The following is a 20,598-nucleotide window of genomic DNA, read 5'->3' as shown; positions in this document are numbered from 1 at the left end:
GAATGAATGTATAGCTGTGCAGTTTAGATAATGCATTAATGTATAGCTGTGCAGTTTAGATAATGTATTAATGTATAGCTGTGCAGTTTAGATAATGAATTAATATATTGCTGTGCAGTTTAGATAATGAATTAATGTATAGCTGTGCAGTTTAGATAATGCATTAATGTATAGATGTGCAGTTTAGATAATGCATTAATATATTGCTGTGCAGTTTAGATAATGCATTAATATATTGCTGTGCAGTTTAGATAATGAATTCATGTATAGATGTGCAGTTGAGATAATGAATTAATATAAATCTGTGCAGTTTAGATAATGCATTAACATATACCGTTGAAGTCAGAAGTTTACATACACCTTAGCCAAATACATTTCAACTCAGTTTTTCACAATTCCTGACATTTAATCCTAGTAAAAATTCCCTGTCTTAGGTCAGTTAGAATCGTCACTTCATTTTAAGAATGTGAATTGTGAGAATAATAGTAGAGATAATTATTTATTTCAGCTTTTATTTCTTTCATCACATTCCCAGTGGGTCAGAAGTTTACATACACTCAATTAGTATTTGGTAGCATTGCCTTTAAATTGTTTAACTTGGGTCAAACATTTCAGGTAGCCTCCCACAATAAGTTGGGTGAATTTTGGCCCATTCCTCCTGACAGAGCTGGTGTAACTGAGTCAGGTTTGTAGGCCTCCTTGCTCACACGCGCTTTTTCAGTTCTGCCCACAAATTTTCTATGGGATTGAGGTCAGGGCTTTGTGATGGCCACTGCAATACCTTGACTATGTTGTCCATAAGCGTTTTTGCCACAACTTTGGAAGTATGCTTGGGGTCATTGTCCATTTGGAAGGCTCATTTGCGACCAAGCTTTAACTTCCTGACTGATGTCTTTGAGATGTTGTTTCAATATATCCACATCATTTTCCATCCTCATGATGCCATCTATTTTGTGAAGTGCACCAGTCCCTCCTGCAGCAAAGCACCCCCACAACATGATGCTGCCACCGCCGTGCTTCATGGTTGGGATGGTGTTCTTTGGCTTGCAAGCCTTCCCCTTTTTCCTCCAAACATAACGATGGTCATTATGACAAAACAGTTATATTTTTGTTTTATCAGACCAGAGGACATTTCTCCAAAAAGTACAATCTTTGTCCTCATGTGCAGTTGCAAACCGTAGTCTGGCTTTTTTATGGCGGTTTTGGAGCAGTGGCTTCTTCCTTGCTGAACGACCTTTCAGGTTATGTCGATATAGGACTTGTTTTACTGTGGATATAGATACTTTTGTACCTGTTTCCTCCAGCATCTTCACAAGGTCCTTTGCTGTTGTTCTGGGATTGATTTGCACTTTTTGCACCAAAGTACGTTCATCTCTAGGAGACAGAACCCATCTCCTTCCTGAGCGGTATGACGGCTGCGTGGTCCCATGGTGTTTATTCTTGCGTACTATTGTTTGTACAGATGAACGTGGCACCTTCTGGCGTTTGGAAATTTCTCCCAAGGATGAACCAGACTTGTGGAAGTCTACAATTTTTTTCTTAGGTCTTGGCTGATTTCTTTTGATTTTCCCATGATGTCAAGCAAAGAGGCGCTGAGTTTGAAGGTAGGCCTTGAAATACATCCACAGGTACACCTCCAATTGACTCAAATTTTGTCAATTAGCCTATCAGAAGCTTCTAAAGCCATAACATTATTTTCTGGAATTTTCCAAGCTGTTTAAAGGCACAGTCAACTTAGTGTATGTAAACTTCTGACCCACTGGAATTGTGATACAGTGAATTATACGTGAAATAACCTGTCTGTAAACAATTGTTGGAAAAATGACTTGTGACATGCACAAAGTAGATATCCTAACCAACTTGCCAAAACTATAGTTTGTTAACAATACATTTGTGGAGTGGTTGTAAAACAAGTTTTAATGACCCCAACCTAAGTGTATGTAAACTTTTGACTTCAACTGTATCTGTGCAGTTTAGATAATGATTTGATACCTAGCTAGCTGAGATGATAACAGAGAGAGCTATTTAACATTTAACATTTAAGTCATTTAGCAGACGCTCTTATCCAGAGCGACTTACAAATTGGTGCATTCACCTTATGATATCCAGTGGAACAACCACTTTACAATAGTGCATCTAAATCTTTTAGGGGGGGGGATTAGAAGGATTACTTTATCCTATCCTAGGTATTCCTTAAAGAGGTGGGGTTTCAGGTGTCTCCGGAAGGTGGTGATTGACTCCGCTGTCCTGGCGTCGTGAGGGAGCTTGTTCCACCATAGGGGTGCCAGAGCAGCGAACAGTTTTGACTGGGCTGAGCGGGAACTGTGCTTCCTCAGAGGTAGGGGGGCCAGCAGGTCAGCGGTGGATGAGCGCAGTGCCCTCGTTTGGGTGTAGGGACTGATCAGAGCCTGAAGGTACGGAGGTGCCGTTCCCCTCACGGCTCCGTAGGCAAGCACCATGGTCTTGTAGCGGATGCGAGCTTCAACTGGAAGCCAGTGGAGAGAGCGGAGGAGTGGGGTGACGTGAGAGAACTTGGGAAGGTTGAACACCAGACGGGCTGCGGCGTTCTGGATGAGTTGTAGGGGTTTAATGGCACAGGCAGGGAGACCAGCCAACAGCGAGTTGCAGTAATCCAGACGGGAGATGACAAGTGCCTGGATTAGGACCTGCGCCGCTTCCTGTGTGAGGCAGGGTCGTACTCTGCGAATGTTGTAGAGCATGAACCTACAGGATCGGGTCACCGCCTTGATGTTAGTGGAGAATGACAAGTGTTCTTAGCACTCTGGGAATGGAGTTGATGATGGAGAGCAAATATAATGAGTCTGGTCGACAGTTTCACCGGAATTATCAAATGGCAAAAGTCAGATAAATGTCAATCCTCAACATCAACAGCTTGTATAGACACTGTTTAGCTGAGACTCATCTCGCGACAGGTGGGCTGGTCGTCTTTTTCTGAAATAAATATTTTCACATGACTTGCTGTCAACTGAAATGGTGCTCACATAACTTTCATTCGCTATAGTGCTGAGCGATTAGTGCTTCTTGAAGTCTGTTCGGTTTTGGTCTGATTATTTAAAAATCATCGCTTTTTTTCATTTATAAAAAAAACAACATTATATGCATTATGAAATAATGAAATTACAATTATTTTAAAGGAAATTCCAAAGCCCAAAATAATAAACATGAAATTGTAAAACAAATATTCCATTATGTCAGGTCCACATTGGGTAGACAATAGAAAAACAGGAAATTACTATGAAATAATAAAACATTTCAGTTGTGTATATGACTTTGTTTGACTTTTTTTCATTCCTTAAAGTCATCATCTCATCTCTGTTCAGGCTGTAGCAGTCAGCTAGACACTTGTCTTCAGTGAGGGAAAAAAGTATTTGATCCCCTGCTGATTTTGTACATTTGCCCACTGACAAAGAAATGATCAGTCTATAATTTTAATGGTAGGTTTATTTGAACAGTGAGAGACAGAATAACAACCAAAAAATCCAGAAAAACACATGTCAAAAATGTTATAAATTGATTTGCATTTTAATGAGGGAAATAAGTATTTGACCCCTCTCAATCAGAAAGATTTCTGGCTCCCAGGTGTCTTTTATACAGGTAATGAGCTGAGATTAGGAACACACTCTTAAAGGGAGTGCTCCTATGTCACGTTCTGTCCAGTAAAGGGGTTATTTGTTATTGGAGTTTGGTTCGGACGTGGCAGGGGGTGTTTGTTTTATGTGTTTCAGGGTTTGTTGGGCTATGTGTTTATGTAGAGGGGTGTTTGTTTAGAGTGTTCCGGGGTTTTGGTTAATGTTCTATGTTAGTATATTTCTATGTTCTAGTCTTTCTATTTCTATGTTTAGTTGATGGGGTTGACCTTCAATTGGAAGCAGCTGCTCCTCATTGCTTCTAATTGAAGGTCTTATTTAAGAGGGGTGTTTTTGTCATGGGATTTGTGGGTAGTTGTCTCCTTGTTTAGTGTCTGAGCACATGACAGGACTGTTAGTGTCGTTCGTTGTGTTTGTATACGTGTTTCGTTAGTTTTTTCCTTCTTTTTACCAATTAAAGAAGATGAGTATACACGTTCCCGCAGCATCTTGGTCCAATCATTACGACACCCGTTACAGAACTACCCACCAACAAAAGACCAAGCAGCGGAGGAAGGAGCAGCAGGTGGACTACAGGGAGTCGTGGACATGGGAGGAAATTCTAGACGGGGCTGGACCATGGCATCAGGCTGGTGAACACCGTCGTCCACCGGAACAGGTGGAGGCAGCCAGGAGAGCGGAGATACGAGAGGCTGAAGAGGACCGGGAACGCTACAGGGGGAACACGGCTGGCAAGGAAGCCGGAGAGGCAGCCCCAATAATTTATTATGGGGAGAGTATGGAGTGGAGAGCGCCGGAGTATGCGGAAGTGCGCACGTTCTCGCCCATGCGCACGCACAGGCCGGTGCGAGCGATCCCAGCCCCTCGCAAGTGCCGTGCTAGAGTGGGCATCCAACCTGGGAGGAGGATGCCTGCGCAGCGCATCTGGCCACTGGTGCGCCTCCTAGGCCCAGGCTACCCTACACCTGCTCTACGCATGGCAACCATCAGGCCTCTGCACAGCCCAATTCGCCCTGTGCCAGCACTCCGCTCGTGCAGGGCTGCAATTACCATCCAGCCAGGACGGGTTGTGCAGGAGATGCGCTCCAGACATCCAGTGCTTACCCATGGCCCGGTGTATCCAGTTCCTGCTCCTCGTACTAGCCCTGAGGTGCGTATCTCTAGGCTGGTGCCTCTAAAGCCAGCACCACGCACCAGGCCTCCAGTGCGTCAGCCCAGTCTAGTACGTCCTGTTCCCGCTCTTCGCACTAGCCTTGGAGTGCGTGTCTCCAGTCTGGTACCTCCACTACCAGCCCCACGCACCAGGCCTCCAGTGTGTCAGCACAGTCCAGCTCGTCCTGCTCCTGCTTCTCGCACTAGCCCTGTGGTGCATGTCCCTAGGCTGGCACCTCCTAATCCAGTCCCACGCATCAGGCCTTCAGTGCGCAGTCCCCGTCCAGAGCTTCCGGCAACAGTGCCTCATCCAGAGTGTCCGGCAACAGTGCCTCGTCCAGAGTGTCCGGCGACAGTGCCTCGTCCAGAGTGTCCGGCGACAGTGCCTCATCCAGAGCTTCCGGCGACAGTGCCCCGTAGAGAGACGGCCCATATTCCGGAGCCAGCAGAGACGGCACACAGTCCGGAGCCAGCAGAGACGGCCCACAGTCCGGAACCGAGAGAGACGGCCCACAGTCCGGAACCGAGAGAGATGGCCCACAGTCCAGAGCCGAGAGAGACGGCCCACAGTCCGGAGCCGAGAGAGACGGCCCACAGTCCGGAGCCGAGAGAGACGGCCCACAGTCCGGAGCCGAGGGAGACGGCCCACAGTCCGGAGCCGAGAGACACGGCCCACAGTCCGGAGCCGAGAGAGATGGCCCACAGTCCGGAGCCGAGAGAGATGGCCCACAGTCCGGAGCGGAGAGAGACGGCCCACAGTCCAGAAGCGAGTGAGACGGCCTACAGTCCGAAATCGCGCAGTGAGAGTCGCCCTACAGTCCAGAATCGGCGCAGCCAGAGTCACCCTTCAGCCCGAGGTCTCCAGCGACGGGCATCTGTCACGTTCTGACCAGTAAAGGGGTTATTTGTTTTTGGAGTTTGGTCAGGACGTGGCAGGGGGTGTTTGTTTTATGTGGTTCGGGGTTTGATGGGCTATGTGTTTATGTAGAGGGGTGTTTGTTTAGAGTTGGGTTTTGGGGTTTTGGTTAATGTTCTATGTTAGTATATTTCTATGTTCTATGTTCTAGTCTTTCTATGTTTAGTTGATGGGGTTGACCTTCAATTGGAAGCAGCTGCTCCTCATTGCTTCTAATTGAAGGTCTTATTTAAGAGGGGTGTTTTTGTCATGGGATTTGTGGGTAGTTGTCTCCTTGTTTAGTGTCGTTTGCTGTGTTTGTTTTTCCTTCGTTTTACCAATTAAAGAAGATGAGTATACACATTCCCGCTGCACCTTGGTCCAATCATTACGACACCCGTTACATCCTAATCTCAGCTTGTTACCTGTATAAAAGATACCTGTCCACAGAAGCAATCAATCAATCAGATTCCAAACTCTCCACCATGGCTAAGACCAAAGAGCTCTCCAAGGATGTCAGGGACAAGATTGTAGACCTACACAAGGCTGGAATGGGCTACAAGACCATCGGCAAGCAGCTTGGTGAGAAGGTAACAACAGTTGGTGCAATTATTCGCAAATGGAAGAAACACAAAAGAACTGTCAATCTCCCTCGGCCTGGGGCTCCATGCAAGATCTCACCTCGTGGAGTTGCAATGATCATGAGAACGGTGAGGAATAAGCCCAGAACTACACAGGAGGATCTTGTCAATGATCTCAAGGCAGCTGGGACCATAGTCACCAAGAAAACAATTGGTAACACACTACACCGTGAAGGACTGAAATCCTGCAGCGCCCGCAAGGTCCCCCTGCTCAAGAAAGCACATATACATGCACGTCTGAAGTTTGCCAATGAACATCTGAATGATTCAGAGGACAACTGGGAAAAAGTGTTGTGGTCAGATGAGACCAAAATGGAGCACTTTGGCATCAACTCAACTCGCCGTGTTTGGAGGAGGAGGAATGCTGCCTATGACCCCAAGAACACCATCCCCACTGTCAAACATGGAGGTGGAAACATTATGCTTTGGGGGTGTTTTTCTGCTAAGGGGACAGGACAACTTCACCGCATCAAAGGGAAAGGGGCCATGTACCATCAAATCTTGGGTGAGAACCTCCTTCCTTCAGCCAGTGCATAGAAAATGGGTCGTGGATGGGTATTCCAGCATGGCAATGACCCAAAACACACGGCCAAGGCAACAAAGGAGTGGCTCAAGAAGAAGCACATTAAGGTCCTGGAGTGGCCTAGCCAGTCTCCAGACCTTAATCCCATAGAAAATCTGTGGAGGGAGCTGAAGGTTCGAGTTGCCAAACGTCAGCCTCGAAACCTTAATAACTTGGAGAAGATCTGCAAAGAGGGATGGGACAAAATCCCTCCTGAGATGTGTGCAAACCTGGTGGCCACATCACATTAACCATAAGCACTCCGTTACGTTGCGCCGGATCAAATAAAACATCAAATCTAATCAAATGTTATTTGAATGGGGACCGTCCACAACGAAAGGGAAACACAATGCCCCCTTGTGGTTGAAGGCTCCATTGCGAGACGTTCGCCACATACTTTGAATTTTTCCAAACTCTGCGTCTTCTTCAATCTGGCCAGAGTCCGTTGAAGAAAAGGAAGTTACCAAACCATTATTATAAAAATATGTGGTTTTCAACGATGGATTTATAGGATAGCTAGCAACTTGGAAACAATGATCCATTCGTTTAACTGAGTATTATTTTAATAGCATGTTAAAAGTTATTCTTCATGATAGTTAGCTCCCGTTTTAGTTCATTGTGATGGTAATGACGTTTGTTTTGATGATAATTATTAGGTGGAGGTCGCTAGCTACGGTATAGCCTAGCTTTTAGCTAGCTGCTTTGTAAGACTTGCTAGAAAGTTATAGAAACAAGTTGAGAAAAATGTAACTAAACAAAACATGTTTTATCAACTGAAACAATATATTTCTCCTGTCTTGAATGAAAATGACATATTTTGCAATCTCCCAAAATAAATGTGATCTGTGACAAAAGACTAGGAACCTAAAGGAGAATTTCCGCTCTAGGAACGGAATGACTTGATGTGAGCCAATCTGGCGTCCCAACGGTCTGCATTCCATTTACCTCTTTAACGCATCTATGGGGACAAGCGAAGAACCCTCCTGGAACCCTTTTTTCTAAGAGTGTAGCGGACATTGGCAGTAACTCTGACATTTTTGTAACGCTTTATTAATTCATCCACAATATACTGTATTTACAGATACTGTTTGAGCCTTGAAAAAAAGAATGCTATCTAACACTGAACTAACTTCCCAGCTAAACCATTTCTGGTTTCCACTACATTCTCACAATGTTAGTACTGACATGGTGAGAAAGTAAAAATGGCACCTTCTTAAAAATCTCAGGAATGTTTGAGAGGTTCCCGGGGATGCCACCCAACCCATGACATGGCTATAATTAAGAGGCGGCAGAGAGGGGCGGTTAGAGCGTTGGGCCAGTTACCGAAAGGTTGCTAGATCGAATCCCTGAGCTGTCAAGGTAAAAATCTGTCGTTCTGCCCCTGAACAAGGCAGTTAACCCACTGTTCCTAGGCTGTCATTGAAAATAAGAATTTGTTCCAAACTGATTTGCCAAGTTAAATAAAGGTTAAATAAAAATTAAGCAATAACCCCCCGATGAGGTGTGGTATATTGGCAAATACACCATGCCTAAGGGCTGTTCTTATGCATAGTTCAAAGCGGAGTGCCTGGATACAGCCCTTAGCAGTGGTATATTGGCCATATACCACAAACCCTCGAGGTCCCTAATTGCCATTATAAACTGGTTACCAACATACATATAACAATAAACAAGTCATTTTACCTTATGCCCGTGGTATATTGTCTGATATACACAGGGCTGGAATGCTGTTTCAGCCTATCAGTATCCAGGACCCAAATTACCCAGTTTATAACGGCGGATATAATGATTAGAAAGGTTATTCAAGGTGAACTTACATCAGAGTTTAAAGATGCAGGTTCTGGGCCTTTCTTCAGCCATGTTTCATCCTCACTAAATACCCTTTACAGCCAAACCTCAGATTTACCATGTCTTGTTGATGTACAGTTGAATTGTTTTAGAAAACAATCAATACATTTCCTTAAACATCCTGTGTGTGCTTATTCTTTTACCATTAATATATTCAAAAAAATAGTTAAACAATTCTGGTTACTGCTGGGATGTCTCCTAACGGTATGTCCATGTTTCCTCTCTCCCCCCTCTCCCCCCCTCTCTCTCGTTCTCTCCCCCCTCTCCCCCCTCTCTGTCTCCCCTGTACACTGGTTCTCTCTCTGACGTGCCAGTCTCAGAGCAGTAGAGCAGAGTATGGTTTACATAGAGGAATAGTTGAGATGTAGATAAATACCAGATTTGAGGTTTTAAGATGTCAGAGAGAAGAGAAAGAAAGTTACAAGATAAGAACGGAGGGAGGGAGAACAAAGAGGCAGAAAAGGAGGCAAGTGAGAGAGAGAAAGAAGTAGAGAGAGCGGGAGACAAGATACAAAGGGTGCGCTCGTGTGTGTGTGTGTGTGTGTGTATGATCATGCCGGGCATGTGCTTGTGAGGATCTTAGCTCTACCACTGAATAAAAGGTGTCCCTTCAGGGAAATGGGCCCCCAGGATTTACGAGTCCAGCGAGACAGTGAATAAAGTGTGGAGAGCAACACTAATCTCCATCACCCTCCTGCTCATTCTTTCCTCTCGCAGCTCTCTCTGTTTTCTCCATTTAGCTGGAAATAACCTCAGTCCCCCCGCTGAGTGTCCAGTCTTCTATACAGTCTTTATGCTCCTATTAATAGAGCAATACTCCCATTCAGACAGAACACAAACACACTATGAGGATGAAGACAGAACACAACCACACTATGAGGATGAAGACAGAACACAACCACACTATGAGGATGAAGACAAAACACAACCACACTATGAGGATAAAGACAAAACACAACCACACTATGAGGATAAAGACAAAACACAACCACACTATGAGGATGAAGACAAAACACAACCACACTATGAGGATGAAGACAAAACACAACCACACTATGAGGATAAAGACAAAACACAACCACACTATGAGGATGAAGACAAAACACAACCACACTATGAGGATGAAGACAAAACACAACCACACTATGAGGATAAAGACAAAACACAACCACACTATGAGGATGAAGACAAAACACAACCACACTATGAGGATGAAGACAAAACACAACCACAGTATGAGGATAAAGACAAAACACAACCACACTATGAGGATAAAGACAAAACACAACCACACTATGAGGATAAAGACAAAACACAACCACACTATGAGGATAAAGACAAAACACAACCACACTATGAGGATGAAGACAAAACACAACCACACTATGAGGATAAAGACAAAACACAACCACACTATGAGGATGAAGACAAAACACAACCACACTATGAGGATAAAGACAAAACACAACCACACTATGAGGATGAAGACAGAACACAACCACACTATGAGGATGAAGACAAAACACAACCACACTATGAGGATGAAGACAAAACACAACCACACTATGAGGATAAAGACAAAACACAACCACACTATGAGGATAAAGACAAAACACAACCACACTATGAGGATAAAGACAGAACACAACCACACTATGAGGATAAAGACAAAACACAACCACACTATGAGGATAAAGACAAAACACAACCACACTATGAGGATAAAGACAAAACACAACCACACTATGAGGATAAAGACAAAACACAACCACACTATGAGGATGAAGACAGAACACAACCACACTATGAGGATGAAGACAGAACAGTACTGGAGGTACAGGAGAAAGAGAATTTTGAACATGTACTGTAGAGAGGCGTAAGTTAGCATACATTTGGGAAGGTAGGTCTGTATAGGTGTGTGTGTGTGTGTGTGTGTGTGTGTGTGTGTGTGTGTGTGTGTGTGTGTGTGTGTGTGTGTGTGTGTGTGTGTGTGTGTGTGTGTGTGTGTGTGTGTAAGAGGCGTGGATGATTAGTGTTATCTCTCTAACCCTCTAACCTGAGCTCCCCCACAGAGCCAGATAGAGGAAGATAACAGGCGTGGTGAACTATCTGGTCACAGATACGATTTAGCATGTGTAACACGTGTTTTGTGTTCTTTACATGTAGCATGCTGTTACATGCTAAATTACTCCAATGTGTAAACTGTATCAAATATGCACCATCTAATAGGAGGCACTGCTGGTATGGATGGATTGGTGTAACTTTCTCTCTTTAGAGAAACACAAGACAAAATCCCTTCAGCATCTAAAACAAGTCTTCAAGTCTTTGCCATCAAGCAAGCCTATGACACTGTTGTTCAGAGTGGCATCTTTTCAGGGCTTGTATTGGTTAAAGTTGGTTTACAGAGGTCAGTCTGTCAAGCAGTCTGTCTGGCAGGAACAAATTAAGTCTTTAGCTCAGTGGCAGAAACCTAATCCTGTGGTGTAAAGAGGATAATTGGCAGGGTGTGTGTGTGTGTGTGTGTGTGTGTGTGTGTGTGTGAAAGCATATGGTTTGTCTTTACCAGTGTGGGTGGTGTTGTACTAAACCTTCTCCTTCCTTTAACTAGCCTGACCTTGGCCTTAACGAGGCCTTGCTCTGGCAGTGTGGTGTGACTGTGTGTGTGTGTTTGTGTGTGTGTGCGTGCGTGTGTGATAATGAGATAAATATGTGAATACCTTGCACGGAACAGCGGTATTCCCTTATTTTGAAACTACTGCACAGACTATTTGACTTCATTCTGACAGCAATGTAATTTCTTTAGCTCTCTCAGAATGTCAACGACAGATGTTCATTACAAACCACAACACTCAGCCACTTCAAGAACAACATCACAAGACAGAGAAGAGAGGAAACGCAGAGAGAGAGAAATTGAGCGAGAGAGCGCAAAAGAGAGAGAGTCAGAGAGAGAGAGAGAGAGAGAGAGAGAGAGAGAGAGAGAGAGAAATACCAATCCAAAACCATGGGAGATTGGTTTGCTCAACTCCTCTGTCCTCCATCCTCTCTTCACTTTCAAAGATAACCAAGGAGAGAAGGGGAGGAGAGGCAATGTGGAAACAAATGCGCTTGTATTTAATGAGTGTAACGGCCGTTGCAGGGAGTAGACCAAGGCGCAGCGTGGTTAGTGCTCATCATGAAATTTATTGAAATAAACACTGAATCAAAAACCAAAGTGCAACAGCTAAACAGTTCTGTCAGGTAAGAATACTAAACAGAAATAAACCACTCACAAAACCCAAAGGAAAACAGGCTACCTAAGTATGGCTCCCAATCAGCGACAACGAAGTACAGCTGTCCCTGATTGAGAGCCATACCAGGCCAAAACAAAGAAATACAAAACATAGAAAAAAGGACATAGAATGCCCACCCTAGTCACACCCTGACCTAACCAAAATAGAGAATAAAACCCTCTCTATGGCCAGGGCGTGACAGTACCCCCCCCAAAGGTGCAGACTCCAGCCGCAAAACCTAAACCTCTAGGGAAGGTTCCGGGTGGGCATCTATCCGCGGTGGCGGCTCAGGGGCGGGACGCAGACCCCGCTCCACCATTGGCTCACCCCACTTTGGTGGCGCCTCTAGAACGGGATCCCTCGCCGCTGACCCCGGACTGGGGGCCGACTCTGGCGACGCCGGACTGGTGGGACTTACAGTAGGCCTGGCTCTGGGCGCAGGCACAGGATTCACCAGGCTGGGGAGACATGCAGGAGGCCTGGCTCTGGGAGCAGGCACAGGACTCACCAGGCTGGGGAGACTTGCAGGAGACCTGGCTCTGGGAGCAGGCACAGGACTCACCAGATTGGGGAGACATGCAGGAGGCCTGGCTCTGGGAGCAGGCACAGGACTTACCAGACTGGGGAGACATGCAGGAGGCCTGGCTCTGGGAGCAGGCACAGGATAGACCGGGTCTTGAAGACGCACTGGAGGTCTGGAGCGCACGGCCTGCACAACCCGTCATGGCTGAGTTGTTACTGTAGCCCGGCACGGGCGGAGTGCTGGCACAGGGCGAACTGGGCTGTGCTGAGGACTGATGGCTGCCGTGCGTAGAGCAGGCGCAGGGTAGCCTGGGCCTAGGAGACGCACTGGTGGCCAGATGTGCTGAGCAGGCATACTCCTTCCTGGCTGGATGCCCACTCTAGCACGGCACTTGCGGGGGGCTGGTATCGACCGCACCGGACTGTGCGTGCGGATGGGCGAGACCGTGCGCACTTCCGCATAGCACGGTGCTCTCCACGCCAAACGCTCCCCATAATAAGCACAAGGAGTTGGCTCAGGTCTATTGCCTGACTTACCCCAACTCCCCGTGTGGCCCCCCCAAAAAAAATTCTGGGGCTGCCTCTCAGGTTCCCGTAGCTCCCTTAGCTTGTCCTCCTAGAATCGACGTTCCGACTCCCATGTCCATCCTTCTCCTCGATGCTCCAATCCACGCTGCTTGGTCTTGTTTTAGTGGGTGGTTCTGTAACGGCCGTTGCAGGGAGTAGACCAAGGCGCAGCGTGGTTAGTGCTCATCATGAAATTTATTGAAATAAACACTGAATCAAAAACCAAAGTGCAACAGCTAAACAGTTCTGTCAGGGAAGAATACTAAACAGAAATAAACCACTCACAAAACCCAAAGGAAAACAGGCTACCTAAGTATGGCTCCCAATCAGCGACAACGATGTACAGCTGTCCCTGATTGAGAGCCATACCAGGCCAAAACAAAGAAATACAAAACATAGAAAAAAGGACATAGAATGCCCACCCTAGTCACACCCTGGCCAAACCAAAACAGAGAATAAAACCCTCTCTATGGCCAGGGCGTGACAATGAGACTCTCCTTCTTCACTTGTGAGTCATCATGCAAATTAATTTTAAAGGGGTGGAATCCCAAATGAAATGTGTAATGTAGTAAAACCTAATTGTAGCTAGTTATGCTGTGGGAGATCTCAAAACTCTTCTGTACTCAGCCAGGATACTTCTGTGTTTCATAAGCGGGAGGAGGCTATCGAGGAGGCTATCAAGGAGGCGAGAACACTCGCCTACTAACTAATTGACACTCTCCTCGACCACTCGACCACTTATCGGTTTCCGGGTCACGGAGGAGAGAAGACGGAGGAGACGAGGAGAGGGAGATCTCCCCATGTCATTCTTTCTTATCGGTTTCCGGGTCACGGAGGAGAGAAGACGGAGGAGACGAGGAGAGGGAGATCTCCCCATGTCATTCTTTCTTATCGGTTTCCGGGTCACGGAGGAGAGAAGACGGAGGAGACGAGGAGAGGGAGATCTCCCCATGTCATTCTTTCAGCAGCTGGTTCTCACTATTGCTTGTATTTTATAAAAGCCATTGAAACATTCCACCCTGAAAATAGCTTGACTGGAATCCCTTTTTATTCAGTTCTAAATTCCTTAAGACGTTTTAATGACAACTTTTGTATTATTATTATTATTATTAATGTTGTTTTATTATTATTATTATTATATTTATTGTTCTTGTTGTTATTATCATTAATATTATTATTGTTATTATTATTATGATTGTGTAACGATCATCAAAAGGAGTAGACCAAGGTGCAGCGTGGTAAGTGTTAATATCACGTTCTGCAGGCTTACTGAGCTGTACAAAAACAAGATCCCACACTGAAGGAGGGAAAAAGGGCTGCCTAAGTATGATTCCCAATCAGAGACAACGATAGACAGCTGCCTCTGATTAGGAACCATACTCGGCTAAACACAAAGAAATAGAAAACATAGAATGGCATAGAATGCCCACCCCACATCACACCCTGACCTAACCCAAAAAATAGAAAATAAACGGCAATCTAAGGTCAGGGCGTGACAGATTGGTATTGTTATTGTTATTATTATAATAATAATCATAATTATTATTATTATTATTATTATTATTATTATTATTGTTGTTGTTGTTATTGTTGCTATTATTATTGTTATTATTATATGTTTTTATGATTGTTATAATTGTTATTATTGTTATTCTTGTTATTATTATTACTGTTATTATTATTGTTGTTATTATTATTATTATTGTTATTATTATTGTTGTTGCTGTTATTATTATTATTTGTGTTATCGTTATTGTTGTTATTATTATTAATATTATTATTGTTGTTATTATTATAATTAGCATTGTTGTTATTATTATTATTATTATTATTGTTAGTATTGTGATTATTTTTGTTATTATTATTATTATTGTTATTGTTGTTGTTATTATTATTATTATTGTTATTATTATTATTGTTGTTATTATTAAATAGGGAATGTGTGTTTGAAGCTAAGTTATATAGGTATGCAGATATAGGATAGAAAAAGGGGTAAAATACCTACTGTTGCCACGTTACAGCGTCCACAACAGAACCAGCGTTCTTCATGAACCTGGTAATGAAAACACAAGCGAGATCAGCTAATTCAGTTTAAAACACCACTGAAATACAAGCACAACATTTTGGAATGACACACAAAAATAAAAAGCATTTTTATAAAGCGAGGAGTCTCATATATATGTGCCTCCTGACCAGGTTGTCTGTGTGTGTGTGTGTGTGTGTGTGTGTGTGTGTGTGTGTGTGTGTGTGTGTGTGTGTGTGTGTGTGTGTGTGTGTGTGTGTGTGTGTGTGTGTGTGTGTGTGTGTGTGTTTGTGTGTGTTTGTGTGTGTGCGTGTATTTCTAACTGTTTGAGCCAAGGAGCCACAACATAAACAAGACATGTGGACCTGTTAGTCTCAACCTGAAACTCTCCTTATTTGGGTCTGAGAGTCTTTCTGGCATGTCTAGATCCTTCTATCTAAACAGCTTGTCAGAAAGGCACAACTCTCACCAGTTAAAGATATTTAGTCTTGGTTACATCTTTTATCTGACACTGATGTTATCTCCGTTCACTTAGCCTCTGTTTCAAAACAAACATGTGCGGCAGACATACACACACACACACACACACACACACACACACACACACACACACACACACACACACACACACACACACACACACACACACACACACACACACACACACACACACACAGACACACGCACACCTGACCATGAGACAAAGACAGACTAGAGGAAAAACCGGGGGAAAGGAGGAGGGAGAGGAGGAGGTAGAGGAGGAGGGAGAGGAGGAAGGAGAGGAGGAGGGAGAGGAGGAGGTAGAGGAGGACCTGCCTGGACCTCCTGCAAAAACTAAACAATTTTTTGTCAAAAGACATTCAGGAATTCAGCAAACAAATTGTTTAATTTAGGAAATTTGTTCCCAAGTATTCCCACAAATTAAAAAATTGAGGCGATCGTGTCTCAATGTAATCAAGGTATGAAATTATTGTTATTTTGAAATACAGTCTATTTTTGGGTTTAGCTGATGAGTTTGATTTTCAGAAAGTCTTGGAATACCATTTCACACAGGATATTTTGTCCTACAGTATCTTCCTACTAATTCACAAATGTGTGAAATGGTCTTCCAAGACTTTCTCTAAATGAAACCATCATCTCAGCTGTTACATGCTATAGTGAGAGTATTGCTAACATTACTGTTATATACTCTATGTTGATGTGTTTCTACAGAAAAGATTTAGCCAAAACATTTACATCAAACAGATCTATTTTAGCTGCTCTGATTGCATAATCATCCTACAGCTATGCTCTAGAACAGTGGTTCCCAAACTGTGGGGCACGCAGGGTTGGCAGGAAGGGCACGGGGGTCACAACAACCCCTGTGCCCCCCCTGCCAACCCCTAAGCCCCCTGCCAACCCCTGCACACACCCTACACGCCCCCCTGCCAACCCCTGCACACACCCTACACGCCCCCTGCCAACCCCTGCACACACCCCTACACGCCCCCCTGCCAACCCCTGCACGCCCCCTGCCAACCCCTGCACGCCCCCTGCCAACCCCTGCACGCCCCCTGCCAACCCCTGCACGCCCCCTGCCAAACCCCTACACGCCCCCCTGCCAACCCTGCACGCCCCCCTGCCAACCCCTGCACGCCCCCCTGCCAACCCCTGCACGCCCCCTGCCAACCCCCTGTGCCCCCCTGCCAACCCCTGTGCCCCCCTGCCAACCCCTGCACACCCCCTGCCAACCCCTGCACGCCCCCTGCCAACCCCTGCACGCCCCACAGTTTGGGAACCACTGTTCTAGAGCATAACGTTTTGGCAAAATCTTTCTGAAAATCAAACTCATCAACTAAACCCTAAAATAGACTATATTTCAAAATAACAATAATTTCATACCTTGATTATATTGAGACATGATCTCCTCCTTTTTTAATTTGTGGGAATACTTGGGAACAGTTTTCCTAAATTATAATTTTTTTGCTGAATTCCTGAATTTCTTTTTACTAAAAACGGTTTTGGCCAAAGCGGGCTGCCTGTTGCTGACCCCTGCAGAGTTAAAAAGTTTGGGAACCTCTGCTCTAGAATGCTGGTCTAAGAAATCCAATCTTTACGCAGTGGAAAAAATCCACCATGTAATATATAACAAATCCCCTATTTATAGCAAGGCACAATAGTGATAGAGGGGTGGAAATGTGTATGAGGTCTAGACAAAGATCCTCTGGTCTGAGAGAGAGAGGAGAGAAGAGAGGAGAAAGAGGAGAGAAGAGAGGAGAGAGTGGAGAGGACAGGTGGGAAATCACTCGGCCACCTTATCAATCCACTGACACTCTATTCAGCTGACAGCCTATTTAACTAGACCAGGACCTGGGACCAGCAGACTGGAGACCTCTACATAAACACTGGGCCTGTGTGTGTGTGTGTCTGTGTGTGTACTGTTTAAACCGTATTTCCAAAAGATGGTTCTATACTATAGTTTAGGACTTTGTTGACTATATTGACAATCCATAATGCATCTATAATCGAAACGGCGTCAGTGAGGCGACTCACCCGTCCAGCAGCAGAATGGCGTTCTTGCGTGGTAGTCCAGAGTTAGGGCCGTAAAGGTGTGCTCGGCTGTAGTAGCGTACAGATTGCAGTAGTGTTCTCAGCAGGGTGTAGTCCTTGGCTAGCTGGGTACTGTTAACTGTCTGACCCACCATGCTTCGGTAGCCATTAGGCTCTGGAAAGAGATGGAGAAAGGAATGAAATTAAAGCAATAGAAAAATTCATAAAATCTGATTTTAAACTAACCCTGGCCTTAACCCTAACCTAATGCCTAACCCTAACCTTAACCACACTGCTAACCCTAATGCCTAACCTTAACCACACTGCTATCCCTAATGCCTAACCCTAACCTTAACCACACTGCTATCCCTAATGCCTAACACTAACCTTAACCACACTGCTAACCCTAATGTCTAACCCTAACCACACTGCTAACCCCAATGTCTAACCCTAACCTTAACCACACTGCTATCCCTAAAGCCTAACCCTAACCACACTGCTATCCCTAATGCCTAACCCTAACCTTAACCACACTGCTATCCCTAAAGCCTAACCCTAACCTTAACCACACTGCTATCCCTAATGCCTAACCCTAACCACACTGCTATCCCTAAAGCCTAACCCTAACCTTAACCACACTGCTATCCCTAAAGCCTAACCCTAACCTTAACCACACTGCTATCCATAAAGCCTAACCCTAACCTTAACCACACTGCTATCCCTAAAGCCTAACCCTAACCTTAACCACACTGCTATCCCTAAAGCCTAACCCTAACCTTAACCACACTACTATCCCTAAAGCCTAACCCTAACCTTAACCACACTGCTATCCCTAAAGCCTAACCCTAACCTTAACCACACTGCTATCCATAATGCCTAACCCTAACCTTAACCACACTGCTATCCATAATGCCTAACCCTAACCTTAACCACACTACTATCCCTAATGCCTAACTGTTACGACTTCCGCCGAAGTTGGTCCCTCTCCTTGTTCGGGCGGCGTTCGGCGGTCGAAGTCGCCGACCTTCTAGCCCTCGCTGATCCTCTTTTCATTTTCCTTTGGTTTTGTCTTGTCTTGTATCACACCTGGTTCCAATCCCATTCATTATATGTTGTGTATTTAACCCTCTGTTCCCCCTCATTGTCCTTGTCGGTGATTGTTTGTTTGTAAACTTTGTGGAAGATATGTTCTGGTGTGCGACGGGTTTTGTACCCACTTGTATTATTTTACATATTTTGGTTTTCTGAGTTTTTGAGCACTTATTAAACTGCTCCGTTTTATACCAAGTTCGATCTCCTGCGCCTGACTTCCCTGCCACCAGCACGCACCCTTACACTAACCCTAACCTTAACCACACTGCTATCCCTATGCCTAACCCTAACCTTAACCACACTGCTATCCCTATGCCTAACCCTAACCTTAACCACACTGCTATCCCTATGCCTAACCCTAACCACACTGCTATCCCTAAAGCCTAACCCTAACCTTAACCACACTGCTATCCCTATGCCTGACCCTAACCTTAACCACACTGCTATCCCTATGCCTAACCCTAAACTTAACCACACTCCTATCCCTATGCCTAACCCTAACCTTAAATTAAGACCAAAAAGCACATTTTTTATAATATAGCCAATTTTGACATTGCAGCTGGTCTTTCTAAGGGGAAATCGCTCAGGTCTACCTCCAGAATAAAACTCATGACAGTATTATAGCGAGACACAGCATGCCATTCTAACGCTGTCCAACACAAGACTGTTGGAGAGAAAAAAAGATCACAGCTAAGGCCAATAGACCTCTATAGTTTCTACCTTCTGGCGAGAGTGCTTGTATCTGTCATTTTGGCAGGGGTAGACTGCACCACATAGAAAGTCATCAGCTGTTTACTTCTCCTTTTTAAAACCACTCCATCCTTCATCATGCCTAAATATTCACCCGTCTCTCTCTCTCTCTACGCTCTCTTCTCTCTACGCTCTCTCTCTCTCTCTCTCTTTTTCTCTCTACCTCTCTCTCGCTCTCTCTCTCTCTACGCTGTCTCTCTTCACTCTTTGAAAGGCTTCCTTTCAATCATGACTCAGAGTCAAAACTTACACATTTGCATGCCCTCTCAAGGCTTTGTCCAGCACCAGTACTTACTTTGTTTTGTTATCATGAGCACTGCCAATTATATCAACTTCTTTACCAGAGAAGCTAAATGTAAGCAATGTACTGGGAAGTCTATTATACCGTAATTTATGTGCTGTATATATATCATAGAATTGCTACTATCATATTGTATAGTGTATAGCCACTAGGAGTTATACATAAGGCATTTATAACACCTTCATGAAACCAGTCATAACACCTTTATGAAACCAGTCATAACACCTTCATGAAACCAGTCATAACACCTTTATGAAACTAGTCATAACACCTTTATGAAACCAGCCATAACACCTTCATGAAACCAGTCATAACACCTTTATGAAACCAGTCATAACACCTTCATGAAACCAGTCATAACACCTTCATGAAACCAGTCATAACACCTTCATGAAACCAGTCATAACATCTTTATCAGTGTTGCAGTATCATTCATCACAAGCTTCATAATATAGAAATATAACTTTATATCATTTATAAGGATTTTTCCAAATAAAAGTCCCCTCAAACAGATCTTTATTAATCTTTTGTACAATGGAAATGTGTATTTTTACTGCTACAGCACTATTCACATAACAGGCTGGCAGCAGCACAGAGTCAGCGGTTGGTGTCTTTGTGTATTGAGTGTTTCGTAGCCTCTCTCGTGAACTTTCAATTTTGCAGGATGCCGCTGAGAATAATCAGTATTATCTTCTTCAATTAGGATTTTTTCTGTGATGACATCCAAGAGAAGGCGGATCTGAAGTAAACAGAATACCTGACCTAGAGGGAGTTCTGGCCAGGAGCACCATTCAAATGGCATGTTAGGCCTACAACAAGGCTGCCCAACCCTGTTCCTG

General features: G+C 44.5%; 1 protein-coding gene across 2 annotated transcripts in view; it reads right to left on the bottom strand.

The window, feature by feature from the left end:
- The window catches only part of LOC106589707 (inactive heparanase-2), a 258,129-nt gene that overhangs the window by 53,344 nt on the left and 184,187 nt on the right, over positions 1 to 20,598 (bottom strand). For both annotated transcript variants that reach the window (XM_045710126.1, XM_045710127.1), the window contains 2 exons: positions 17,620 to 17,791; positions 15,070 to 15,117 (listed from right to left, as the gene is read on the bottom strand). In XM_045710126.1, the coding sequence (XP_045566082.1) occupies positions 15,070 to 15,117; positions 17,620 to 17,791 (220 nt within the window). The remainder of the gene's footprint in view (positions 1 to 15,069; positions 15,118 to 17,619; positions 17,792 to 20,598) is intronic.

Source organism: Salmo salar, chromosome ssa28 (assembly GCF_905237065.1).
Source record: "Salmo salar chromosome ssa28, Ssal_v3.1, whole genome shotgun sequence".
Lineage (NCBI taxonomy): Eukaryota > Metazoa > Chordata > Actinopteri > Salmoniformes > Salmonidae > Salmo > Salmo salar.
Note: the sequence above shows the minus strand (reverse complement) of the source record. Positions and strands in the feature narration are given on the sequence as shown.